The sequence below is a fragment of the Phaethon aethereus genome, assembly GCF_964289735.1.
Source record: "Phaethon aethereus genome assembly, chromosome: Z".
NCBI lineage: Eukaryota > Metazoa > Chordata > Aves > Phaethontiformes > Phaethontidae > Phaethon > Phaethon aethereus.
The window spans coordinates 635,495-662,662 of record NC_138577.1 but is presented as its reverse complement, the minus strand read 5'-3'; the positions used below and the strand labels follow the sequence as shown (position 1 = coordinate 662,662).

Genomic DNA, 27,168 nt, shown 5'->3' with positions numbered 1-27,168 from the left:
CTGAAGAGATTTTTCTTCCTAAGCTATGATCAGGCCCCTAACTCTGCAGGGCATGTGGAAAAGGGAATTAAAAGGACCGCAAAACACAAAGCAAGTCAAGGCGTGGGGGAAAGGCTGGTGCAAGTGACAGCCCTCCCTTGCCTGGCCGTCTGTGGGAGCCAGAGCAGGGCGAGGGCGTCCCTTGGGCATCCCAGGACCGGCCTTCCCCGTGGGTTTCTCCTGCTGAAGAGGGAGTTCAGATTGTCTGCCAGGGTTTGCCGATGGACTGGATGTGCTCCTTGGCCTTCATCCGCAAGGCGGCAATGCTGGTGTTGCGTGGGTCTGCCTCATCCAACGGGAACTTGTCCACAAAGGTGGCCCCGCACTGGTAAGGCGGTGGTGGCCCCATGGCCCCCAAGGGCTGCAGCGCATGGGTCACTGCCGGAGAGTTCAGGAAGGGCGGTGGTGTGTAGCTGCCGGGCAGGCTCTGTGGTGAGGCCACGAAGCCGGGCAGGGTCTGCAGGGCCGTGCTGCTGGGCACAGGCGGGCTGAGCCACGTCTCCAGGGGCAGGTTGCTGCTGAGGGGACCCATGGGTGTTGCCTGCGATGAGCGGTTGAAGGAGAGGATGGGTGAGTCCTGCAGCTTCATGGAGGTCACCTCCAGCTTCTCCTGCCGCCGCCACTTGGCCCGCCTGTTCTGAAACCACACCTGCAAGCACAGCCAGGTTAGCCGGGCCCCAGGGTGGAGGGCAGTGGCTCAACCCTGGGCGCAGCGGTGCACATGAAATGGGGCGAGTGAAACACGACAGAGCAACAGACGGCGCGCCGTGCCGTGCCGAGCCGAGGCAGGAGTGAGTTCAGCCGCGCTTCCCCCGCGGGCTCGGCAGCTCCAAGCTCGGCAGAGTGCGGCACCGCGGGGGGAAGCCGCGCAGCGAGAGCCGGCCCGACCTGCCCGCCCGTCCGCCCGCTAGCCGCCTGCTTAGCCCCGCGCTAGCCACCCGCTAGCCCCCGCCCCGGAGCACAGCGGCTTCGGCCGCCCCGGTCCGGGCCGCGCCAGTCAAAGGGCAGCGGCACTGAAAACGTGGCCATAGGCCGGGCCGGGCGGAGGGTCCGGGCCGCAGCCCGATCTCCGCGGGTGCCGAACGGAAAACGGCCCCGAGCTCCCCGGCGTCCCGCCGGGCCGAGCCGGGGCCGCCGCGTCGGGGCTGGGCGGACGGCGCCAGCCCCAGCGGTGCCCCGCGGGGCCGCTCAGCCACGCACCGGCCGGGGCCAGCGGTACCGATGTCGGGCTGGGTTCATGGGCCCGCGGGCCGAGGCAGCGGGGTCGTCCATGCGGTGCTGCTCCGGCCGCCAGGAGTGCGGGTCCGCGCCGGGCCGGGGGCCCCCGCCGCCGGGAACGCGGGGCTGCGCCGGGCCGGGCTGTGCAGCGCCGTCCCGGGAGTTCCCAGCGCCGGGAACGCGGAGCGGTGCCGGGGCTGTGGCGGGCCGGGCCGGGCCGTGCGGCGTGGGGGTTCCCGGCGCTGAGCCGGGGGTGCCGGAGCGCGGGGCCGGGCCGGCGGGGCGGGCGTTACCTGCACGCGGACCTCGGGGAGGTTGACCTTCATGGCCAGCTCCTCGCGGCTGTACACGTCGGGGTAGTGGGACTTCTCGAAGGCGCGCTCCAGCTCGTGGAGCTGGTACGTGGTGAAGGTGGTGCGGTTCCGCCGGTGCTTCTTCTTGGGCTGCTCCTCGTCCGACGGCTTCCCCTCGCCGCTGCTGCCGGCGGGCAGCTCGGGGCTGGCGCTGCCGGGGCAGTACGGCTCTGGGAGCGGAAGACGGACGGGTCAGCGGGAGGGCGATCTCCCCGGGGAGGGGCACACACGGGACCTGCCCGAGGGCGCGGAGGAGAGGCGCCCACCCGCCCGCGACCCAGCGCCTCTCGCCCGCCGCGCTCACCTTGGAAGCGCTCGGCGCGGCCCTGGGGCTCGGCCGGCGGCGGCTCTCCGGGCATCTTGGGGAGGCAGTGCCGGGGCCCCCGCCTGTCCGCCTCCTTGGCGCTGCCGGCGCTGCCGTCGGGCGGGAAGGGGCCCAGCAGGCCGTCCTCTTTGGTGAACCCCAGGATGGCCTCGATGCTGTGCAGCCTCGACGGGTTCCCCCCGGGGCTCCGCGCCGCCTGAGCGGACAGCGAGAAGGCGCCCTCGGCCATGGCGAGCAGGGCGCCGGGCGGGTGCATGGGGCGGCCGGCCCGGGGCCCCGGCGCGGCGCTGCGGTCCCGCCCGGCCCCGGGGCGGCGCGGGCAGCTCTGGCACGGCGCCGCCCGGCGGGCTGGCCTCCTTGGGGCGGGGGAGGAGTGCCGGGGGGCGGTGGGCGAAGGGGAAGGCGAGGCCCCTGCGCCGCTGCGGCCTGGCGGGGGAGGCAGGGCATCCCCGGGCCCCGCCGGCAGCGCCCGCTGCCCCCCCGCCGGCCGCCCCGCCCCGCCGGCCCCGGCCCCGGGCCCCAGACGGCGCCGGGCAATGCCATCCGGGGCCCTCGCGGCGGGGCGGGCCGGGGGCTGGCCCAGGCCGGGCGCCCCGCCGAGCCCCGCAACCGGAGCCGCGGGGCCGGGGCCGCGCTGCCCGGGCCGGCCGCCGTCGGAAATGGCCGTGGGACAGGCGGCTGCCGGTGTGCCGGGCGCGGGGACCGAGCCGGCACGGCAGTTCCCGGAGCGGCGGGAGCCGCTTGCCGGGACTTGGCGGACAGGCCCGAGAAAGGGGGCTCCGTGGAGGGGTCGGGGAGGGGCGGGAGCCCCGGGGGGGCTTGAGCCAGGGTGCCCGGTTCAGTGCCTTGCGCTGTGCTGCGGGCTCTCGGAGCCTCTCCGAATTTTTCTGGCTTGACAGCTCCAGCCTACACCCGCCTCAGGCATTTTTAAAATGCATCGGTTTCATAGGTAGCCTCTCAAGAGGTGACGTGCAGGAGGATGCCGTGGCACCCTTCTGTGCCAAATGCGGGGGGTGGAAAGCGCTGGGGGTAAAAGCTGATGCTCTGGTCCCCTGCGTCTGGCTGCCTTCAGAGCCAGGTTTACAGACAAGAGAAAGTGCTTGCGGGCTCTTGGGGAGAATGGACTCGGGAGACATCTGTAGGAGGTGGGATCGGCCTCTCAGCCTTCACAAAGCTGGAAAAAGTGCTAGGCAGTATTTCTGAGGAAATTTTCCGAGGTGTTGGTATGGAACAGACCCTGTCCTCCATGGTGCAAGCGTGGCTGGGAGGCTAGAGGGCACGGCATGACTTCACGGAAGACACACAAAACGCTTTTGGAGGTAAGGCAGAGAGCCAAATCCCACACCTTACTCTGTACTTGGCTTGGTGGAGGGCATGGGCTCAGCACAGTACTAACCAGGCAACGGCATCACGTCTCCTGCCTCCAACATACTCCTTCCTGCATCAGTATTTTTCCTGCTTTTCTCTTTTATCACTTTTTATGCTAGCACTTGCCAGTTCCTTTGAGGCACCAGCCATCTTTTGTCCCAGCTGGTTTAAATGACAAACACAGTAACATCCAGAGTGGTTTTCAGCCTGCGCTTGGCTTTGAAGGTGCTTCCATTTCAAGCCTGAAGAGAGTGCATGTGAATGAAAAACACCACTGCTGCTTCCTCCAGATATATTAGCTAGTCTAATGAACGGTATGACCTCTCTCAACAAATCTTCATTTTTGTTTCCCTCCCTGCCCCAATAGGATGCATTTTGTGTAGATTTTTCCAGAGGAACTGCTTCAAAACAAAGATTGTCAGTGCTTGCCTCTGGTGGTGCCCACACCTCTTTAAGGTTTATGGTCTGAAGTCCCAAAGCTAATTCCTTTCAGAAGTGCTCGGCTTTTCCTACTAGTTCCAGGTGAGGTTCGCCTTCGACAGCGTCGGTGGGGGGAGTGTTGGGGCCGAAAGAACTCAGCCATCCGTTGGCAAAGAGGGAAGAGGCCAACAGAACAGACAAGAAAAGGTTAGTGTGGCTTTTGTGCACAATATGAAAAGCAAGTCAATACCATTGTAGGGGCATTGGAGGGTACTCAAAGCAATCAGCCAGGGGCCATTGTGTTCCTTTAATCTACATGTGTATTTCCCAAGAACTCTATTAGTGAAGATGAATGAACACTGCAATGTCCCTAATTTCTTCTAATTTGGAGCTGGGGTTTTATGGCACTCACAAACAGCACAAAACATGCCTGTCCCTCCAGAAGCCCTGGGCAAACTTGGGAATCGTTTTTGCTTGTTGTAGCAAAAAACAGATAGCAAGGTGAGATGAAGGAGCGAAAACCCTTTAGCCAGACTCTGGTCTGGCAGTGAGTGCCATAAAGGGCATTGGGTCCTGGCACAGGTTCTGCTTTTAGGGCACCTGTCAAAATTGTCAAATACAGGGACAAGACTCAGATTTTTTGCTGTTGATCACAGTGCAAATGTACAGCAAAAAAACCACCTGCCCCCAAAGTAGGGTACACATCCAATACTGTACACGAGAGACCTTCCTTCCTAATAAAGAAGGATCTTCTTGCCTCAGCAGTAGATTATTACGGTTGCATTTGCCATATGGAACTGCATTTGTCACTGTAGCATCCTTCTTACAGGGGAGTGAAATTGTTGAAAGAGGAAGAAACTCCCTTGGTCACAAATTTGTTACTTGCCTTTCCCCCATTCCATCACCTTTTTTATTTTTTTGCCGTGTTTTATTACAGCGATTACTGCTGAATTTATGTTTGGAAGCGAACAAAAATTCTCAAGATGGACAACCTCTAAAGCACAGCTGTCCACTATACCTCCTTCCTGTGCATGTATAGTGAAGACTAAATAGGAATAGTTTTGATCCTGTTGGTGCTGTAGAGACATATGTACGGGACATGGCTTCACACAATGAAATCAGCACCATAAAATGCCGCAGATTCTTGCTTCCTTTCCTCCCGTCTTTTCTTTATGTCAGCCTGAAATAATTACTGCCTTGCAGAGCAGACATTTGAAGCTGAAGTCACTCTGCAGGTGGGACATCACTCTCCAGAGCAGTGATGTGCAGCAGAGTGCCTCCCTGAAAGGTAAACAGGACTTTCAAGGTCACACAGCAAATCGACAAGGGGCGGGTGGCAAGGGGGAAATATTCGCCTAGCGGGAATCTGTACCCTGCTGCAATTTGCATACTCTGTATCATCCAACAGATTGTTAAAAACTGAAGGAACTGGCCTTGCTTTTTTTTCTCCACAGAAGTTCCTAGGCGTGCAGTTCAAGAACCTTCCTGAAAGCACGATGTACGAGGAAGCTGCTGCCTCCTCCCGACACTGCATTACTCGTACCTTGAGAGTCACCTCCTGCCTTTTTTCCGGTGCGATTTTTCTGCACCTGCCCCTAGGAGAGCCGGTGGTGTCTCCTCCACCACTTACGCGGTGCCCGGCGGCACGCGGGAATCCCACAGAGAGTGCTGCGCCGGCCGGGGCAGCGCGGTGCCCGAGCCTCCACGGAGCGTGCAGCGCCCGGCGCCTGGCCTGGCTGTGGCGTGGAACCAGCTGCGGCCGCTCTGGCAGCGGGACAGCCCTGGGGCGAGGGCTCTGACACGGAGGCTGGCCCTGCGCAGCCATCCCTCCGGAGGGAGGGAGTGGAGGTTCATGCTATAAGGCTATATTAATGCAATCCTTCTTTACTTGTTTTCCAATTAGCCTAATTGAATTCGGATTGCTTAAAAGTGGGCACTAGAGACATTTATCTTGATGGGATGACAGCCTTGAGCCCCAGCGATCCTATTAACTATAAGAACCCAAATCCCAGGTGGGGTCCGTCCAGCAGTAGCTCCCACGTGACCCAACGCTTTAATCGGCTCCTCTTCTGCGCAGCACACACACACACACACGCACGCAGGGGCACTCGCACGCGCACGCACAGGGACACACACACAGACATACCGACATGCAGGCATACGTGCAGTCATGTGCATAGGTGCATGCACATACATACACACGCATTTGTGCACACGTATGCACACAAGTGCATCCCCGTGCACACACACCAGCACACGTGCACATGCACACGCATGCAGCAGCTGCCTCTTAAGGCTCTGGCAGCCTGAGGAGAAGGGTTGTTTAGTGCAAGACCTCGGAGAAAGATCTCCTTTCCTTTTTCCTGAGCGTTGGAGCAGAGCCAGTGTGCTGCCTGTCTGCCTGCCCACTCTGCTCCAGGTTCCCCTGTGATCTGTCCCCAGGGCTAAGCATCTTGAGAGCTGCATGCCCGGTGACGTGTACCCCGTGTGGCCCTGCCACCTCCTACCCGCCTGCCTCCCCGGGCCTGCAGCTGGTGTCTGAGGACAGGGACAGCCGGTGCGGCAGGGATGAGCCATGTGTGTGCTGGCAGGGAGCAGGACAGTCCCCTCCAGCACGGTGAGGATCAGGCTCCTGCTGGGGGCAGGACCGAATTGCAGCTGTGCCCGGGCCATCACACCACCCCGTGCAGGGGCTCTCGGGGGGATTTGGGGCAGCGATGCTAGCCCCCCAGTGCCCCACCACGTCTGTGCACAGCCTGATGCCAGCCCCGGGGTGGGTGCAAGCCCTGGCCCCAGCACGCCAGGGAAACTCTGTTTGTGCGCAGGAGCTCGGCACAGAGACCAGCACCTCCTGTGACGTAGCCCAGCCGCGCCACTCCAGACTGAGAGTTTTTAAGTCTCTGGCTCTAAAAATGATGCCTAAGGCAGCCCACTCCCCTCCCAGCAGCAGATCAGCATGGCTGTGGCCAGCGCCAGGGCTGGGGAGCGTCCTACACCGTGGATGGGGATGTCCCCCGTCCCACGCCAGCCCGGAGCCACCTCCCAGCCCCGCTCGCCTCTGCCAGCCCTGACAGTTTTTTGGATTCTCATTAATCGCTTGTTTGGTGATTCTGACTGTACTTTCTTCTGTGACCCTTTAAACTGTGAAAATGCCGATCCTATAAATGCTGACGAATTTAATTAGCTCCCTTAAACCACCAGATGCTTTCAGTAAGATTTTCAGGATGCCCCAGGCACATTTTAATTCAAAGGTCGAAAGCTTTAGGCTTATTTATTTTGGTGGTTTAGAGATAAAACAATTCAGTCTGTAAAGTAACAGAACAGTATGGAGACACCTACCAGACTTGTACAAATACAGAGGGAAGTGGATCGATTCTCACCACCCAAAAGCCGGTTGAGCTCAGCTGGTGACTATTTTAACTGCTTTATGTAAGACCTCCTAAAGGAGCCCACTCGTCTTTCCACAGAGAGAATTAAATTCTCCGGCGACGTGCGAGAGCAGGATCCCGAGAGGCAGCCGTCGGCTCCCCGGCAGTCTCGGCACCCGGCAGCCTGCTGGGGCGGGAGAGGGGTGAACCCCTCTACCTCGCTGCAGAGGTGGCTTTGCCAAGAGGGAGAATTTGTCCTCCTTTCCCAAGTGACTCGGCAAAACGCTGCAGGCATGGCACAGGCTCAAATCCTCCCTGAGATTTTGTGTCTCTGTCTGCCCCTTGGCCCTGCAACCGTGTAGCTGTGGGTGAGCGTCGTCCCGCTCTGCAGGGAGAGGGACCATCCCAGGCGGGCGGGGGCAGATGCTCGCGCTGCTCGGGCACGTGCTGCCTGGCGAGACCGCGGCTTCACCGAGCGCGTGCTGTGCTGCCGCCGCGCGGTACCGCGCTTCACGGGCCGCCGCTTCTGACGCTACCGGCCACCGGGCCCAGCGCAGCCACCCAGACCCCCAGCAGCCGCCGGCCTCGCTCCGCCTGGGCCTGCGGCGGCGGGAGGTGTCAGCTGGGGCTGCCGGAGCGGGTGGGCAAGTCCCCTCCTGGCGAGTGCGCTCAGGGAACGGCTAATGGAGGCAATAAAGGCGTTTACAAGGCACGATTTACGTCATCGGGTACAAAGGCAGGTGTTCTTCCTGTACCTAATGCTGGGGACCCCAGCTGTTTTCTGCAGCCCGCAGCGGATCCTCCCTGCTGGAGACGGGACCTTCGGAAAGCCGGTCTGCTGGGTCGCCCAGCTTCCCTCAGCAAAGCGCGGAAGCTCCCTGGGCCTTGGCAGGGCCGCCACTGACCGGTGGGGCTGCAGGACGCGACCCAGCCCTGGAAAAGGGGCTCGGAACCGAGTGGGTTTCACATCTGGAGTGCACTGTAACTCAGTCTTTTGCACTTCGCAGACCAGTACCTGAGGCCAGGATTGAGGAGAGGAGAGGAGAGGAGAAATGGAGAAAAGAAAGAGGCAAAAGACAGAAAGAGAAAAGGAAGGCGGGAGGAGGCGGGAAGGAAGGAAGGAAAGAAAGGAGACAAACCATACTTAATGCATTTATTCATTTAAAATAAATATTTTAACTTCATTGGCTGGAGACAGAGAGAGAAAGAGAGGCTTATAAACCTGTAGGAAGGTGCTCCACGTATTCGTTTGCAAATCTCATTCACAAGCTAGCTCTTGGAGAACGTACAAAGACCTTCGTTGTATAGAATACCTGAGCCCTTCGGGAGTAGCGTTGTATACATCATCCATGTGCAAGGGCTGTACAGCTTTTGTGCGGGTTATCACGCACGACAACTACTGTGGCGACGCAAGTGCAGAGACAGACCGATGCTCCCATCTGCCTTAACCACAAGACCCTGCTCCCCAGGGCCGGTGGGGATTACTGCTGCTGGCCCCATCCCTGCCTGCCCGGGCTGGCGGCCCCGGCAGCGCTGCAGGCTGCGGTGAGTAGCCATCCCTCAACCAGCCAGCTGCCCCGCATGGGGCCGCGCTCCTCCAACTCCTAGCCAGCATCAGCTCTGCTGGTTGGGGACCAGGGGGCAATCAGGCCCGCACCTACTTAGGTTTTCCCCAGAAAAAGACTCTGAATGACAGCAAAGAAAATCTTGCTTGGTCCTGAGTCTAAAAGCACTGTATCTGGATCCTGCCTGTCCCACAGACTCAGTCAGTTTAGCACCAATGACAGCCGTGCTTTTTCTCAGGGTGTAGGTGCCCTACCCTAGCATAATCTTCCAGGTGGGATAGATTTATGTTTAGCCTTGTATGGAGCTAACTCCTAGAATAAATGTGGTGAGCTCATCTTAGCCTATACAGCTATATACCAGCCTATTTGCTGGTACCCCAAGCGCCAGGATTTGGCACACATAGCAGCCGAGCAGAGAGCCACTGCTGTCACTCGATGGTTGAACTGCATTTGAAGACCAAAAGGCTGTGAAAGTAAAGCAGCCTGGAGAAGTCTGCGTTGCTGACTGACCAGGGTTTACCGATAGCTACCAAGCCTTGGTTTCAGACAAGTACCCGCTCAGTTCTATATATGATGACATTTTTGTCCCAAGCTGTAGAGTCAGATGCTTCACTTTTTGCCTTTTGCTAGATTTAGTACAGAGATGGTCAAAACCATTTTCTTTTAAAGTTTTTGCAGAAATTGTCAACATTTGAATAATGGGTTTGTTTCAAAATGTTTGAAACGGACATGTTTTTATTAGAAATATATGTATTTATTTCTGAAAGCCGTATCAAATGACTGCTTACCTATATGTTATGCATCAGAAGAACAATTTTGCTAAAAAATGCACATTTAATAGCATTTTGATCACTTCTTTGAAAAAATGGAAAAAGGCACATTTTTTCCCCAGTATTAGCTTTTTTAAAGCCATTTTTTTCCATGGGGAAAAATGTTATGTTAAAAAATGAGGATCAGTTCTAGCTTCACACTAAGCAATCATGGCAAGTAAATTTTGCCCCTCCTTGGGGTTTGAAAGTGTCTCTCTCTCTCTCTTTTCTATATTTACATTTAATGCTATACAGCTAAGTGCATTCCTCTGCCTGCCCTCACTCTGCAGCCCCTGTGAGACAAGACTGAATCCACAACCCTTGGACAGTGGTGTCTCTTCTACATCACTGAACATTTCTGCTCAGCAGCCTGTTTCATTTCGTTGAAGGTGGCTTGTGCCTTTTCTTTGATCGCATCCATGTCCATATTCTGGATGTTCTGCAGCTGTCCCAGGATAGAGTCCTTGTCCTCTTCCTCCACCTGATCTTCTGCCACCATCTTCCGGAGGTCTTCTGGCAAATCCACATCATCTCCAGCCATCTGTATTTGATTCTCATCCAATTCACTCTGATGCAAAAAGCAGAAAATAAAAACAGTGCATGTGAGTATTTCTGCTACCCCAGGATCTACTGGTGAGTCTCTTTTTTGTTCGTTTGGTTGCTTTTTTTTTGAGACGGACAAAACATATGCACAGATTTTTCAGTCAAAGTTTTTAGATGCAATTTTTGAATTCAGGGGCTCAATCAGCCCCCATACAAGCGCTAAGACTTTTCAGATGATGTCAATTATATTTTGAAGGGTTTCAGTAGCCTCAGAATTGAAGCCTTCAGTGTCACTTGCCATTTTAGAAGTCTTTGCCGTATGTGTTAACTGTGGTAACATGCTGATACTGCAGGAAATCCACTACAAGTTGTTTGTATCCACCAAAGACATGTTGCAATATGGTGCCTAGGCTGTCCTCTGTTGTGTGATTTGGTCGGTGAGGCAATAGCTTCAGAAAAACTCTCTGGCTACCATTCCCCTGTTCCTTTGTTGGTGGGTATTTTTAGGTATCAGCGCTAAACTGAAGCCTTCCTGAAGAAAGATGCATTACACTTCGGAAAGAATTACTGGAAAAAAGATCTCCGTGTTCCCCAAACCGTGTCGAAACTATATCTAGGTCTTTGGTTGGCATCTCTGAGTCGTGATGAAGGGCAGGGGCTGCCTGGCACATAATCAGAGCAGTGTTGCAGTGCTGGTAAGTGGGGTAATAGGAGGGACTTAGACAACAAAAGAGAGGATGGAGGTTGGGTGTGAGTCTGAGAAAGCAAAAGGAGACGGGAGAAGGAACTGGTTAAGCAATTAAAAGGGCTGAGATGCAGTAAGTGCTACACACACTTGCTTCCTGCCTGCCCACTGAAACGCTCTATCAGTGGGGCTATGTCAATTTTTCAAACAATGGCTATTTTGTTCACATTTTATGGTGGATTCTGATGGATCCAGAGCTCGGAAGAACAGGATATTTTGACACAGTTCACACATCAAAGATAAGCATTAATGCCTCATTACATCTCCAAAATGAAGCATGACAGCAGCAAAGGCCTGATATGAATAAGCAGCAATGCTGTCAGCAGGAGGTGTTTTCTGAGAGTGAGAGGGGTCTTGGGTTTGCATGAAGGAATGAATGCAAGAATCAATGGAAGGACATATATGAGCAATGTCTGTGTAGTTTCAGGCCTTAGCAAGGACAGGCAATCTGGGATGCTTGACTGCATAGCCACTATTTACTCTTACATATATTTGCACAGCTTTATGTTTGCAATAACTGTATTTTCCTTTAACCTGATTTCTCCCCATATGAAAATATGGAGAGGTGTATCATGATCATTACTACCATGTGGCTAAAATGGGCGAGGACGTCTCTTGACCCCTTTGGGTAAGGATCTGTGTGAGCTAGAAAAGATCCCAGTCAGCAGAAGTATTCTTTATTGATTATGTATCCGGAAAAAATGCGTTAAGCTTTAATTTGCAAGTGCTGGCTATTGGAGGAGTTAGCCCTTCCGGAATTATCCCAAGTAGCAGTAGAGGATGATAAAAAAAGATGCTGGGTTAATTACTGAAAAAGTCCCACTAAGCAGACAATCACACATGTTATTTTCTTTAGCACTATTTATAATTTAAGACGTCGTCACTGCACACTACTGTGTATTGTATGGAGAGATCCCCATACAGCACACACAAAGGCCATTTTGGCGATGTGAACAGCTGTTTGGCACGTTCTTGAACCAAAACCCCCCGTCCTACTGAAGTCTGAGATGTGATGCACAACACAGGGGGTTCAAAGTGTTCTCTGACCAAAGAAGAACGTGTTCAGATGTAGTTTAAAGCAGTGCAATTCTGCCCAAGCCACCTGCCTCTACTCATTTGGCATTTAGCCTGTTCTTGCATAGACCTAGTATGAGCTTCAATAGGGTAGGGTCACTCAACACAAGCCAAGAAGCACATAAGATGTGTATGGCCTCTTCTCTTTCTTCTAAAATTTGACAGATCTGGTTCTGTTACTTTGATTTCAAATGGAAGTGTAGGATTACATTTCTGGTCCTACCTGTTGGGGGTTTTTTTTAAGTCTAGTGGAAAAAAGTGAAAGCTTGTTTTCTCACAAGGAGGAACTAGAAGATTTTCCCACAGGATATTCTTAAAGTCAGGCTAATGCTGCAAGTGTCCAAATCCACAGTGAGCCTGAAGCTCCAGACACTCACTTCTGAAAGCCAGGATCAGAAATGTGGTGCTGGAGACACATCGTGGCTGTTTGTTTCAGACAGACAGCAGCTTGGATTCAGAGTGTAGGCAGGGTATGCAGATCCCTACCGGCCCAGCATGCGCACACGTGGGGATGGTTACTTGCCCAAGGCCAGACATGGCTCTGATGGTGACAGAGGCATCAGAATACACTCAGCTTGGACTACAGAGAGCACCCAAAATAGGCAGACCTCATGGACAGGACAGCTGGGGCCATGGGCTCGAACAAACCCCTCTGGACCCTGGCAAGCTTGCACCGGACTGGATGGCCTCTCTCCTGATGACTTTAATCTCCATAGTCTCCAGGGCTCTGCAAGTGTTCAGCCACCCTTCTGGGATCTCTGAGAACACAGAAGCAACATCTATGCTAGTAAATTAAATATGCCTGGCACTGGTCGCTTGCCCCAAGGCCAGCTGGCCTGGAACAACCCAGTGCGATGCTATTGAACTCTCTCGCCCTACCAAACAGGGTGGCCCCATCTAACTGCCTGTTGGGAACGCCTGCCCTAACTCCCACACCGGCCCTGGGAACTGCTTGGGAGAGTGCCCAGGCCAAAACTGGGTCAGACACGATCTGACAATTCAACAGCATCGGCGACGGAGTGCCTGGCAATATTCTTTGACCCTGATTATGCACCTGATGTAGTCAGACTCAGATCCCTTTTGCTACAGGTGCAATATACTACAGGAAACAGACAGCCTAAACATCTGTTTAGATGAAGTTTGACTGTAGACAGAAGGGTTCAAAGCTCACAGACTAACCCACAGGGGAGCCAAACTCTTTCCCAGCATCGCTGCGTGATGTACGGCTTTCCTGATGTCTAACTCAGCCTGTCAGAAAGCCTGCCTATGCCTATGCACAGACACCCTGAGGTAAGTGAATCCAGACGTGATCCCGTGACTCATCGCCTAAAATGCACCAGCTACGTACAAAACCAGAGTTCACCTTGCCTTGACCTGCAGGTGGGACTTTTGGCAAGCAATGCACCAGCCCCACGCTGTCCTATGCCCTGCAAGGGCTGCAGGTACCTCACAAGTAAGTACGAGGAGCCACGGGTTGGAACCACCGGCCTTCTTCCCCACAAACACCCTTTCGTGCCGTCCCTGCACAGGGATCGCCGGGGGGGTCTGCGGCGGCCGCTTGACGCCCCAGCTGTCAGGGCCTTGTGGGCACTGTCATGTCATTGCCCAAACCGGCTTCAACGGGAGCCCAGGCCCCCCAGGGCCCAGAACCCCCCTTTCAGCACGTGCAGGCCCCCAGCCCTGCCCTAAGACGCGTCACATCTGTGCCTGCGCCAAGGCGGGCGCCGGGCTGAGCTGGCTTGTTGACTGGTTTTCAGGATGGCCCAAGCTTTGCCTTCCCTGATGGTCCCTGGGCCGTCGCTGGGCCCTGCTGCCAGCCCAGCTCTTCCGGCTGCGTTCAGAGCCCGTGGGGCTGTGCCTGCGGGTGAGGGCACAGCTTGTGGGTCCCCGTGGCCCCAGCCGGGACCCGCTCGGGGGGCAATCCTGATCCCGCCGCCTCCCGATACCCACATTGTGACTCCGTTTTTCCACAGCATTTTTCACAGCTGTTTCACTCTGACCTATTAAGAAAACATTTAGATCAGCAGAAGGATTCTTCAAGCTTAGCAAATGCTTGTTTTCAGAAACTTATTTAACGCCTGTACGCAGCGAAGAGCTTCTCCTGAGACAGGTTTCCCTTTCTGCCTGGTCGATATGCATCCCCCACGGCACAGCTAGAGCTTATGCAAAGGCTGCGTGCAAGTGAAAAATCCTTTAATTCTGGAATGGCGCTATTCATTAAATCAAGTCTTGACAATATTCCCATCACAGCACAATAGAGCAAGAGCTGTTTGAGATTACATGACTACATGTCCCTTTCATGGCGAGATGCTCTTTAATGTCTTCAGCAGCACTTGTTATTGAAAAGACACCTGATTGCAGCTGAATACTCTTTCCCTCTAAATATCGGTGAACAAAAAACATCCTGCTCTTCAGTAGCTGAGAATCTTGTAGAGCAGTGCCCACCGAAGTGCTTTGACTAGAGGAAGGGATCCACCTGCGTGGAGCAGATGACGCAGCCCCTTGCCGAGGTGCTAGAAGTTCATGTATCACAACACAACCCCCAGCACTGGGACAGAACGGCACTGATGTGACAATGCTCTGACAGAGTAGTGGCATTTGAGGTGACATGGTGGATCTACATGCAGGTCAGTGGTGTGAAAGGGGTGGTGGGGCCCATGGGAGAGGTTGCTGTGCTGCAGACGAGGTCTTTGGACAGGTTGGATGGACCTGTGGTCAGATGTTCCTCTTCTGCATCACAGGCACCATCTCCTCAAGCTCCAGTCTTTAGACCTTGCAGAAGTTAATCGATTACTGGATCCCAGTTCAGGAAAAAGGCAGTAAGTGAATAAAAGAGTTTGGTGTCATTTTTTAAATTAAAATATTTATGTACATATTCATATAATTTTTTTAAAATGTTTTGTGTGGAGGTGATGTATTGAATACTCTGAAGATGAAAAAGTTGTCCACAGATCAAATGTCTCATGGCTAAAAACATATTTCTGATGACAAACCTAAGTTGACAATTCTGTTAATAGGATTAGGTTCATTAAGGCACTGCTTTCCCTTATAAATCTGGCCCAGATAGCATGGAGCTTTAGATTTTGTACTGAAAAGGGGGCCCTGCTTAGTCCTGAATTTCATGCTTTCATTTACAACATGTGCTAGTGATTGATACTGGTAATATCCAGGGTTTCTATCCCATACTAGGCTACCTGAAATGGCTTTCATTTTTCAAAATAATTAATGCATTATCATAGGTCTGAGAGCATTTTGCTACCATAATGTTGTATCATAGAGTTGAATTTTTTTCAGGGTCTTATAGTGTGCATGTAATAAATTAATTTTCTTCCTGATAGATGTTTTCATAAGGGCTGATGAAAAGAAAGCAGACCTTCAACAAAGAAATGCTATACAGGTAGACACAAAGGTAGAAAAGCATGTCCTGCAAAATTTACTTGCAACCATGACAAATCAGCAAAGCTAAGTATGTGCTTAATATCTTCTTTGCTGGTTTAGAGCTCCTGTCCTACCTTGGAGGCAACCCTTCTCTTGTTATTACTGGAACTTGGCCCCAAAAAGCACCGGGTGTATGTCGAAGACAAGATCCTGCTGGAGGTGGGGCAGATCACCATTGCGTGCTCTTGGGTGCTATGAGGTGGCAGTGCGCTCGTTGGAGGTCAGCAAGGGTGATTGTGGACACGTGACCACCACCTCAGAACTGAAGAAAGTTCAGATGGGAGACACCCAAAATCACAGGGCAACACCCAGTTTTGACTGAGAGCTGGGCACATAAGCGTCCCGAAGCCTTTGACGATGGCCCTTCTTGGGATTTAAAGCTGGAACCTCGCAGAGCGTGCTGGGGCTGCGGGGAAATGCTGTTCAGTAGCTGGCTCAGCATATGCCTCCAAAAGGAAAACAAAGCCTAATGATATTTTACTACTCAGCTGCTAATTCAAATGCTGGTGTTTAGAGATTTAGGCCCACAATCCAATCAACCACTTACAATCTTGTACTTCTTTTTTTTGCATAATTAATCTTTCTGTAATTAATCTCGTCCTCAGGATATGTTCTCCTCTTTCTTGCCACTATGCTGAGCACCCACAGCCCAGAACAAACGGTCCATTGCAACTGATGAATACGGAGGAGCAGAACAGATATCTGCCCCTGCTCCTTCTGCCCCTGTGTATGACGCTGGTCACGCACTCACACGTATCCATGTTTCTCCGGGCGTATCCCTTCCTCTTCCAGATGGATATTCTCTCTGGAGGGTGTCTGACGACGAGGCGCGTTTCTCCAGTCTCTTTGGTGCCAGGCTGTAGCGGTGAGCGAGCGCCCACGGTTCCCTCACACACCTACCGCAGGAGCAAACACCAGCCTTACGTACACGGGGCAGATCCTGTCCTGGCACCAGCCCCCGCGGCTGCGCAGGCCCCGTGCTGCGCGCAGGCACGACGCGCAGTCCGCCGCTTTCCCCGGGGACTGCACTTGGGGCTGAAAGGGCTCCGTGCCTTCGGTTCATCCCAGGCGAGCAGGACGCCTTGCGGACGACCGGTGCAGTCTGCCGGAGATACGCAGGTTTGGCAACGCCTGGACACGTTCCGCCACGCAGTGCAGGCACCGGCGTTTCTATAAAGGGCCCTGCAGCCATAATAGCAGCAGCTCTAGCGCATGAAAAAGAGATCAAAGTTCAAGTACAAGTAAGCGTGTGACCTTGATAACGGCCTGCGAAAGACTCACGGGCTAATAATAACTTCCATTTAAAGGCGTCATTTGAATGAGAAGCTACAGGTGTAGCAATATGCCTTCATTTTTGACCATGAAAAACTGTGCCCTCAGATGGTTTTAAAACTCAAACGTCCTTACAGAGAGTTTGTTGATCTGAAATGAGTTGTTATGTAGAACTGTATTCACATCAAGTTTGCTTATGAAAGCTTTGTTCGACACGGACGCACTGGGAGGGCAAGTAGAGGCAGCTTAATTGAGGTTTCTCCACACCATTTTCTCCCTTGCTTCCCCCTGCCACCCAGTACCTGTCTCAAAACGGCCTGCATACTTTTTTAAGAGAGCACTTCTCCTTCTTGGAAAGTCAGTTAGCAAGGTTTTGGTTGCAAAAAACACGTTTTCAAAGGTAGGGAAAAACACATTTTTCATCTCTGGTTATGAATGAGGCCTGCTCGACTGGTTAAATATAGATGGTGTAATTTTATCTAAGTCACAAGGTTGATCCACTTTTCGTCCAAACTTGTTCAAGGAAATTATTGTTTCCAGAGTGGTGCAGTTTTATGAACACGGCACTAGAGGGCCTTTGACGGCGCAGGGTTAGAAACAGCGTCAAATCAACACTGTAGAAAAAACACGATTTACAATTCGCGTTTACATTATATAATCACTTTCTGAGCCTAGGTGACGGTTATTTTTAAATGCTTGACTGCTGGATCCTTTCCTTCTGGCATTTCTGATGTTTCAGTGGGAAATGCCTTAAACATTTCAGCAGAGATGGTTGCAAATATTTCAGTATTTAGTTGTGCTTGCCACAGAAAATGCATAAACAGTCGATTCTGTTGCTTCCAGGTTCCAAGGTAGGTTTTAAAATCCCTCAGTCATATTTGCCTTTGCTCCCAAGTCATGCCAGGTAAGGGCGTCTAAGGGGCTAGCTGGCACAGACCAAAACGGTGTTAGGGACTGTCACGCAGTTTAACAACAGGGGTGATGGCACGCCAGCACTAGAAAGCGTGCCCCAGCACTGACTCATTTCAGAGTTTAGATTTAGCACTAGATTCACAGAGCACTGAAGAAACTGTACAGAAAACCCTTCACTGGCAAATGGTAGACCTTCTTAAAAGGCATCCTCCACAAGGAACCCTTCACATCTGGTTCCTCCACTCAACCTGGAGGCAGTTTACAACCTAGGGCCAGAAGCAACACCTGATGGGAAAGGGAACAAGTGGAACCACTAAGCTCACAGACAGCCAAAAAACGTAAGCGTCCCTACAGATCTGGATGTAGACAAAAGTGAACGAACTCCCCAGTACTCGATGGACTGAGGACAACTGTATGAGGTTTAACAAGGTCAAGTGGCGGATCCTGCACTTGAGTCACAACAACCCCATGCAATGCTCCAGGCTTGGGCAGGAGTGGCTGGAGCTGCCCGGGGAAAAGGACCTGGGGGTGCTGGTTGGCAGCTGGCTGAACATGAGCCAGCAGTGTGCCCAGGTGGCCAAGAAGACCAACAGCGTCCTGGCCTGTATCAGCAACAGTGAGGCCAGCAGGAGCTGGGCAGGGATCGTGCCTCTGTATTTGGCACTGGTGAGGCCGCACCTTGAATCCTGTGTTCAGTGTTGGGCCCCTCACTACACGAAGGACGTTGAGGAGCGTGTCCAGAGAAGGGCAACAGAGCTGATGAGGGGTCTGGAGCACAAGTCTGATGAGGAGCGGCTGAGAGAACTGGGGTGGTTTAGTTTGGAGAAGAGGAGGCTGAGTTGGTTGTAAGGAGGTTGTAGTGAGGTGGGTGTTGGTGTTTTCTTCCAAGTAACTACTGATAGGATGAGAGGAAATGGCCTCAAGCTGCGCCAGGGGAGGTTTAGTCTGGATATTTGGAAAAATTCCTTTACTGAAAGAGTGGCCAAGCATTGGAACAGGCTGCCCAGGGAGGTGATGGAGTCACCATCACTGGAGGTATTCAAAAAACATGTGGACGTGGCACTTCGGGACATGGTTTAGTGCTCACGGTGGTGTCGGGTTGATGGCTGGACTTGATGATCTTAAAGGACTTTTCCAACCTTAATGATTCTGTGATTCTAATTTATTAATTTACTTTTGAGGAGAAAGAAAATGCATAACTGGAGGAGCTATCTGAAAAGGTTCAGTGCTGTGGGCGAAGGTAGCAGAGACGATGCGTGTAGAGGTGGCTGTAAAGTCAAAGATCAGTCCTTGAAGACAGTGGGAATATGTGATGGGTTTAAATAATCTGCTGGGAAAACCCAATTTATTGGTGGACTCTTGAATTTGGTATCTGTATGTGAGGCTCCAGAAAGCTGATAAATGTAATTTTCAGACCAGGGCTTGATGAATTTGAGCAGTGCCATCACACTGCTTGAGCAGCCCTCAGGGTCTCTCTTGTTAGTGAACATTACAGAGGCATTTTTCATTGATCTTAAGTTAACCTAGGATTTCTGTTTCAATTCAAGAGTTGCATGGGGTTCTTAGCCCCCGTCTCAAAACCCCACCTCAACTAGCATAATATATTTTGGTTCATCTAAATTGCAAAGTTACAATAATTACAAGCACAAGAAAACAGATAGATCATCTTAATGTGAAGAAAATACTTTTGAACTGAATGTCTTTGACCTACGTTCCACTAAAACACAGATAGACTTTAATGATGTAAGTTTAGACAGCAAACACAAAGCCACAGAAACCAATTCGCTAAGAAATCTTGACCAACACGTCCACTCATTTTCTCAGAATTCCTCCAGATCAAGGATAAGAAAGGATGCAAAATATCTTCGGAATCTTTAATTCCTCTGGCCAGGTTAAATCCTTGCCACTCAGTTCAAAACGGCAAGAAGTTGTTATTTGTGTGAGGAGGTCTAATATTGCTAGTTAGGTTCGATAGAAATTTTACACACAGAAACCTGTTTGTGTACAAAAACATCAGTGTGAGATTTCACCACATCAAAATTTTGACATCAAAAAGCCCCAACTATTTTAAAATGATAGTTATAATTTTTTTTTTTTATTACAGTCACTATTGGAAATGTTTGTTTCCAGAAAAGAACACCTTTGCAAAGTGGTAGGCATTTTTTAACAGACTTCTTATAAATTTTTGATTAAAAATATTATTAACAACTTCCCCCCAAAATACAAGAGAAAAAGCGGCTCCTTTTAAACCCTGCAAAATAGTACAATAAAAAGAAAAGTTTGCAAAGCTCTTTTCGTCATCTTCAACTACTCCATTGGTAACTTTGGGCCAGGGACTGGCTTTTATAGCACAACTTATTTCATCCAACTAGAATCAGTATTCAGGTGAGCAGATAAAAACTGCAGAAAGTTTCCACGTAATTGACGGCCAGTGAAGGACACAGCCTAAGCCAGGACAACCGCAGCCTTTGGATGACAGCCGTCCACGCAGCTATGCAACCTTGCGTTTTTCTACCTCGCTTCAGGGCAACATATTCCTCCTGTAGGTGCTAGAAGATGTGACTGATTGATAGGTGTTTCAGACTCGGACAATCCCTCCACAATGCTTGTGCTTTAACAAAGCCAAAATCACAAGACCCAACAGCTTCTGGGAAAGCTTTTCCGTCAACTTTTCTTTGAGTTGGGTCCTAACAAGGTAGGTGCCTGCCGGCTTCGGGCTGACTCTCGGCTCCCTGCTGTTAGGTGATCTCTGTTACAGCAATCCCAAGCAATTATGAATGAAGTACCCTGGGGCATTACTAATTTGTTAGCTGAGCATGTTTTTAGCTGAGCATAACGCGTTGAACTCCCTGTTGATAGTTAATTCCATTACTGCTGCTTAATTAATACAGACTAAAACGTGGCATGGATAGTTCTCAACCTTGACTAGGGCGGCCATCATGCCAGGGTAGAAGGGTCTGGGAAATGTGGGCCATATACTGCTAAACTATTTTAATTACACCCATATAATAATCGGACTTCTGGCTACCAGGGCTCACACTCACAGGGGCACATAGGCTCTTAATTTCCTTGAAATCCCTTGGAGTCCAGCACCTGAATACCTTTGTAGTTCTGTGCCACAGAGCAGTGACCCAGGCCTTTAGTTAAACAGACCTCGGTCCATCCTATTTGTAAGCTGGGTGATAGGAAAAAGGCCACCGAAACACGAAGTCCACATCACCATGTGACTGATGAACCAGCAAGCCCTGAACTCTGCTCACTGCAGGAGGTGGAATGAAAAACACAGAGAGCGCACAGGTCAGACGCTCGTAACACTGTCTGCAAAGGGAAAAGCAACCGGGGAACTCCACATAACAGCCATTTTTTCCAGGAGGCCTTTGCTCAAACAATAAATTTTCAGCAAGTCATTGAAGTTGTATTTGAAATAACTGTATGTGAAAGACATCTTAATGAAGCTGGAAGAATAAATCTCTTCAGAAATCTTTTATAAGCAATGAAGGAGTGACCAGGCCAAGAGCAGTTTAACAGCATATAAACCACCGCCGTTCTAACATGACTTCTAACAACCTATGAATACGGAGCCTACGCAAACCTGTGTCTCCGAAGACTTTCCAGAAATAAGCTTTTTTCACTGCCTATGTACAGACTCAAGTTCAGGGCTGGATGCAACCCGGGTTTTGGCAGAGAGTCATTGGTATCAGAGGCTATGGGAACACGTGGTCTGCTTGTTGGTGTCGGTGGAAGGAAGCAGCTCTTAAACTTTCCCCCCTTCCTGGTAAATCTACCAAGTCAACTACAGCGACTGGAGAACCTGTGTCATGGTGCAAATAGTGCAGAGTAACACAGCATATGAGGCTAAACCAAAGAAACATGAGAGATCAGAACATGAAGTCAGTGAATGTTATGCACATACATAGTAGAATAATTCGGTAAGCCCAAGAAGCAAAGATCCCGCTCTCTTCTCAGAAGGGTCTGGACCATATTACGCAATCTCTGGGAACTATGTATAACGCTGCTTAAGACAGCATTGATTCTAGCAAAGACAACTGTCCAACCCGCAGTTTCTTGCTCTCCAGGACACTTTAGTGCCTTCTGATGCATTCATTTCGTCGGTGCAGGGCTCTACAGTGCCTGGTGAACCAGGTCAGAAGTTGCAAGGCCACCAAAATCCCCATCTTCACGGCAGCAGTAGTTCAGAGCAGAGGCATGGTCCCAACCCCTACGTAGACTGCTCTGTCCTGTATTAGTCCTCTCCTGTCCATGGAAGAACCTTACGAAATAACACAGTCACAACTTTTCCAAGCACAGAACCCCGAGTTACTTTGTGCTGGAGCTAACACTGCAACCCACTCTGGACAAAACTAAGAAGTACAAGCGGGCCGCATCCACATGCCACAACCAAGTGCTGGAAAGTCATGGACAGAGACAAAGCCTTTCAATTCCATGGCCCAGAGCAGAATCTCAAATTTTAGGGAGCCCCTAAATGCACAGTATTAAAGGCCCTGATACTAATTTGCACAAACAAGTCTTCAGTCACTTCTTCAAAATGAGTGGAAAATAATATTCAATACTTACTGGACCTTCCTTCACACCCTACCACAGTTTTTTTCTTTAACGAGTCTTTGGGGAAGCAATTTGTCCAGGTTGTTTTTTTTTTTTAAGAACTAAAACTAATCATTTTCACCCTTATGATTAGTCATCCTTTCAGAGCATGCTAATAGATTTGAAAAACTGGCCTGTCTAGTATAAAAGTCTTATTTCTCTTCTTCCCGTCATATAATTTTTGCCCATGTATCTGCTAGCTATCTTTAGTAGTTTTCCTTCACTTCCCCTACAGAAGTCAGTTACTGGTTTGTTGTTCCCTGTACACTTTTTTTTGAAAATGTCTTCACATTTCCCATTCCACATTTCCGAGGTTAAATGACAGATTACATGCCTCAGTAAGTTTGGCAACTCATAATTTGAAATCCATTATAATTCTTGAGTAAATACCTGCTGGCTCTGGTGTACTGTACACCACTTAGCAACCTCCTCTGACAACACTGAGCTGAGAAAATTCCCCTGATTCACCCCCATAAAAGAGACTGTCATAGGGAAACATATCTAGGGACCTTCATAGTGATCCTGCAGTTAAAATGAATTCAAAGAATTCACTTAATGTTTCCGCTATGGGCTAATCTTCCCTGATTTTCTTGCAGAATCCTTCTCTGGCTCTCGCTCCCTTAGCTCACCTCAATTCCAGCCACAGTCCTAGAAGAGATACCGTCTTTCTTCATTAGAGAAGCATCACCATCTTGTGACAGGAAATCATCTCAAGAATACTCAAGTTTCAAAACCTTTTTTTTTTTCTTTTTTTTTATAGACAGGATCTGTGGATCTTTAGTATAGGCTTAGTGCTAAAGCCCGTACTGTGACAAACAAGAGTTAAATCCCTGAAAACACGGAAGATGATCAGAAAATAAACAAGAAGAGCAAGCCTTCCCTCTCAACCCGGAAAACACTTTAAACACGGTAGAGAGCTATGCTTGTTTGTATCTATGTGTTTTTATGTCAGGAAAATGCCATCAACTTAAGTGCTAACTATGTTTTCTGTCATGATCCAGAAGCTATTGCATCTGCTGCCCACTTTTAGCAAACCTCCAGAGTTCTCTGTTGCTTGAAGCTTCTGTTGCCTGTATTTTGGTTTTCCTGGGAATATTTGACAAATAGTGTCAGGAGCACTAAAGAAAAAAGAATGGATGGTTTGCTTGCACTTTGCGGAAGAAGAGAGTAAAACTGAGCCTTCAGAAGTTTAGCAGAACTCAAACGTACAGCTTGTGGAGGACTTTCCAGGGACTTTGCTTATAGGTTTTTGGGTTTTTAACTGTTGCATGTTGCTAAGTGAAGAGTATATACTAACTGTGAGACGCCGTCAGGCCAGATGCTCACCTTGCCTCGTCGCCTGTTTCAGATCTGATGGTACAGGGAGGGATTGCAAGAATCTTTCTGTTAGATTCATCTACTGCGCCGAGAAGAAAGGGTGGAAAAGCAGCAGTCACTAGGGAAAACAATGGCTCCGGCCTCCTCCAGTCCTGCACTGAGCTGCAGTGGGGATCCCACTGGTGAAGGCAATTTGCCATTTTCAGAACTCTGCATTGGTAGTCGGCTTGTTTTCAAATTGGGCACTGCTCTAGGTGAGATGGTGAACCACAGGCTTACCTTAGGGAGTCTGTACTTCTCTCTCAGATGAACCCTCAGACAGGCTCGCTCTGCCTTTTTCTGTGCAAACGCCGCATCTCTTTCCATCCTGGAAATCAGACAAAATGTTTCTTCAAGATACTGATAAAATACAGTCTTTTACACTGAAGGGGTTGTTCGGCTGTGAAAAGCTACACGCAGGAGTTATTCCCAAAGTTGTGCAACTTGTCCACAGGCACAAAGGAAGCAGTATCAATAAAGTGATGCTAAGGGGCGAGGCTGCCCGTGCCCCAGGCTTGCTCTCAGAAGAGCCCCTCTGAGTGCTGTGAAGAATGAAGGATAAGCCAATACTACTTGTCTGCTGTCTGTGCCTATACTGGCCGTTACGGCTCGCCGTAACGGTGAACGGTTCCAACAAGCAGCACAGAAGAGCTACGCTTATTCCTTGCTTAGTCCCCTGGGGCGCTTACAGAGATGCAGCTGCCTGCCGAGGCTCCTGCTCTGCAAGCATGACATTCTCACAGTACACCACCACACACAACGGCAGAATGGTCTTTCTGGGTCGGACCAAAAGTTACCTGTCCGAGAGTCCCATCTCCAACAGTAGACAGCAGTGGACACCAAGAGAAAGAATTTAAGAGGAGGGTAAGCATCCTGTATCAAAACTCCCCAGCTTCCAAAAATCAGCGGTGTAGGGCACTGCAGCTGGAAATCGGCTCTACATCATTCTCTTTAATAGCACCGGACGGCCTCTGTCACCTATGAATTTTCCTGGTTTTTTCTGCATCCATTTATTGTTTCAGAACATCCTACGGCAATGAATTCCACAGCTTCCCTGTGTGCAAAAGTACTTCTTTTATCTGTGATTTTATAAAATGCTTTCATTAGTTTTAAGAACTGTTCAGCACAAATTTTGGTGAGATTTGTTATGTATTTATTTGAAAAATGTCTCCTCAAAGATTTTTGGTAACATTTGATAACATTCACCTTCCCCCTCTCCCTTTATTTTTTTGTCACAGAAGCATTGTCATGGACATTCTATGGCAAAATTGATTGTGTTCTAGTACAGGTACTTTGTCACATAAAAGCTACTTGCCAGATGAAATGTTATCTTTCCTCTGCTTCCACAGGCGAGTTTTTGGGTCTTTCTCTCTCTCACTAAAAAAAAGGCTCACATTTGCCATCTTAAACTTCTTTCAGCCAGTCATTGATGGGAAGTTTGGAAAGAGATTTTTTGAGCGCTTCTGGAATATTTTCCCTCTCTTACGTAACGTTCCTCTTCCCTTGCCCACTCCAGAGGAGGCGTTAGCAGCCGTAGCCGGCACTGGGATACGTTCCCACAGGGCAGCGTGCAGCATTGCTACACACCCCGTTACGTGTCCACGAGGCTGAGGGGCAGGAGGAGATTTTCTGCTCAGGTAGATTTGAGCTTTTCCCTTGTCCTGGCACCATGGGAAGACCTGGCAAAACTCACTCAGCTGATCTCCCACCATTGCCTGCACCCTAGTGTCCGGTCCAAACCTACACCTTTCTGTTCTGGAGGATCTAGTTAATCCCTGGATCATGAAGCTTTGTAGGAACAGGAAAGCGGTGTACGAGCAGCTGCTCGACAGTCGAGAGCCTATGGTGTACGGCACAAACTGGTGGTCCCCTCTTGCTTAAACACTTGTGATGCCGGAAGCAAATTCTGTGCCACCGTGGAGGCTGCCAGCACAAGCCACCGGTTTGTTCTTGCGTATTACACACCTTCCTGAGGAACAGCAATCTGTGCCTTTTCGTTTGTTTAGTCACCAACAAACCACCCCAAGCCCAAAATCTGAGAAGAGCCCAAAGCCGAAATGGTCATGCATCAAAGGCTGAACTCTGCCCGAGTGTGACTCCAGCGAGGCACCCTCACTTCTCTGAGCTCCACTCCTGGAGAGCTGAAAACTGGGTAAAATCCAGAGCGCTCTGGAAGAGATGCTTTGCCCGTGACAGAGATTCCTGACACACATTTACGTAACCACACCAGTGTGCGCTGCGCTGAGCTAATTTATTCTCTTTGGAAGTACTTCAAATGTTCCTATTCTAGTTGCAAACTGTACTTTCAGAAGTACCCCTGCCCCGATTCTTCCATACCGTTCAGCATGTAACGGACACATTCCGTCTTGCAACCATAGAAATAATTCTTTTTCCAAGCATTTCCCCTATCCCAGGAATCTCGTTTTGCTTCTCAGCCTCAATAAAGCATCCCTCTGCCAGCAGGTGGTTATTTCTCTTTTAAATATCCCTTGACAAAATGCATAGCTAAACATTCTGATTTTATTCCAAACCAAATGATACCTATTCAAGGTTTTATGACAGAAATGGCCACTGCTAACTACAGACCTGGATACCTCAAATTCCGTCAGTCATTAACCTTTCACCTATAATCATCTTACACGAAGGATTTACACAACCGTTATGTAATTGACCATTAGAGGAACAGATGCATTTGAGATTTAGAAGCAAATTGTTTTATTTATAATTATGCGTGATTTGAACGCCTACATGTTAAGTCCTTTATTTTACTTCTGTTTTGATATTTAAACACAGCGAGTGGTAAAGATTATAAGTATAGACAAAATAAAATTGAGGTTTAATCAATTGAAAAGTTCTGCTTTATTTAGTTATTTCAGAAAAAATAACTGAAAATGCAACCACAAAAAATAACCATCTTAAAACTTTTCTCTAGATAAATATCATCCATTTAACATAGCACTCATTACTTTTTCTTGCCTGCCATAATAAAAGTGGACAATGAAAAGATTATGTATTCCGAGTGTACTCCACGCGGAGTTCTAGGAGAACAAATCACACACATTTTAGAATTAACTCCTGCGCTACAAACAGCTTTGTACCTATGGCCAAAATTTGATAGATAAAGTAACGTGAACTAGGAATGAATCCAGCATATCAAGGTGTGGAGATAGCAGGAAAGTGTTGCAGGATGGGGGGGGCGAGGAAGGGGACATAATATTTTATCATTTCCAGTTGGTGAACCTTTATTTTGCAAAGTCTCTTTAGCAAAGATTTGTCTGCTTTAAAAAAGGGGAAGAGAGCTGAATGTTCGGCTTTTTCTTGGCTTGTTTTCACCTGCACAAAGTTACCAAGAATCAGCCCCATACTGATAATAAGGGAACAGGTACTCACTTCTCCTCAACCATTTGCTTTTGATATTCCTCATACTCCTCTCTGGTCATTCCTGCAGCTGCTGCTGGATCAGAAGGAGTGCTTTCTTCTTTGTTTTCTTCCCCTCCACCTCCAAGTCCCAAATTCTTTACCTGGTTGCTCAACATATTTTTCATCAGAAAGGCCATCTTCTCAAGAAAAAGGAGCTATAAGAAAACAACTACAAGGAAGCCAAACCAAACAAAAAATGTTTTCAAAACCACCAATTGTAAGCGAGAGAGTTTCTACAGCCACATCAGCTCTTCAAGGGCACAATGCTAGTGAAACGTGAATGCCAAAACCAGTTTGTCAGCCATAATCTGGATTAAAGAGTGAACTCCTTAATATCTAGA

General features: G+C 50.0%; 2 protein-coding genes across 2 annotated transcripts; both read right to left on the bottom strand.

Moving 5' to 3' along the window:
* Positions 1–235: 235 nt before the first annotated feature.
* Positions 236–2,191, bottom strand: LOC309415904 (retinal homeobox protein Rx2; the record flags this gene model as incomplete). The annotated part of the gene is made up of 3 exons (XM_082013620.1): positions 236–688; positions 1,551–1,780; positions 1,915–2,191. The coding sequence occupies 3 exons, from the start codon at positions 2,189–2,191 to the stop codon at positions 236–238; spliced, it is 960 nt and encodes a 319-aa protein (XP_081869746.1).
* Positions 2,192–9,805: 7,614 nt separating this feature from the next.
* LOC309415906 (complexin-4) lies at positions 9,806–26,964 on the bottom strand (the record flags this gene model as incomplete). Its single annotated transcript, XM_082013622.1, has 3 exons — positions 9,806–10,033; positions 23,648–23,735; positions 26,798–26,964. 3 exons carry the CDS (start codon positions 26,962–26,964, stop codon positions 9,806–9,808), a joined length of 483 nt encoding a protein of 160 aa, XP_081869748.1.
* Between the last annotated feature and the right edge of the window lie 204 nt (positions 26,965–27,168).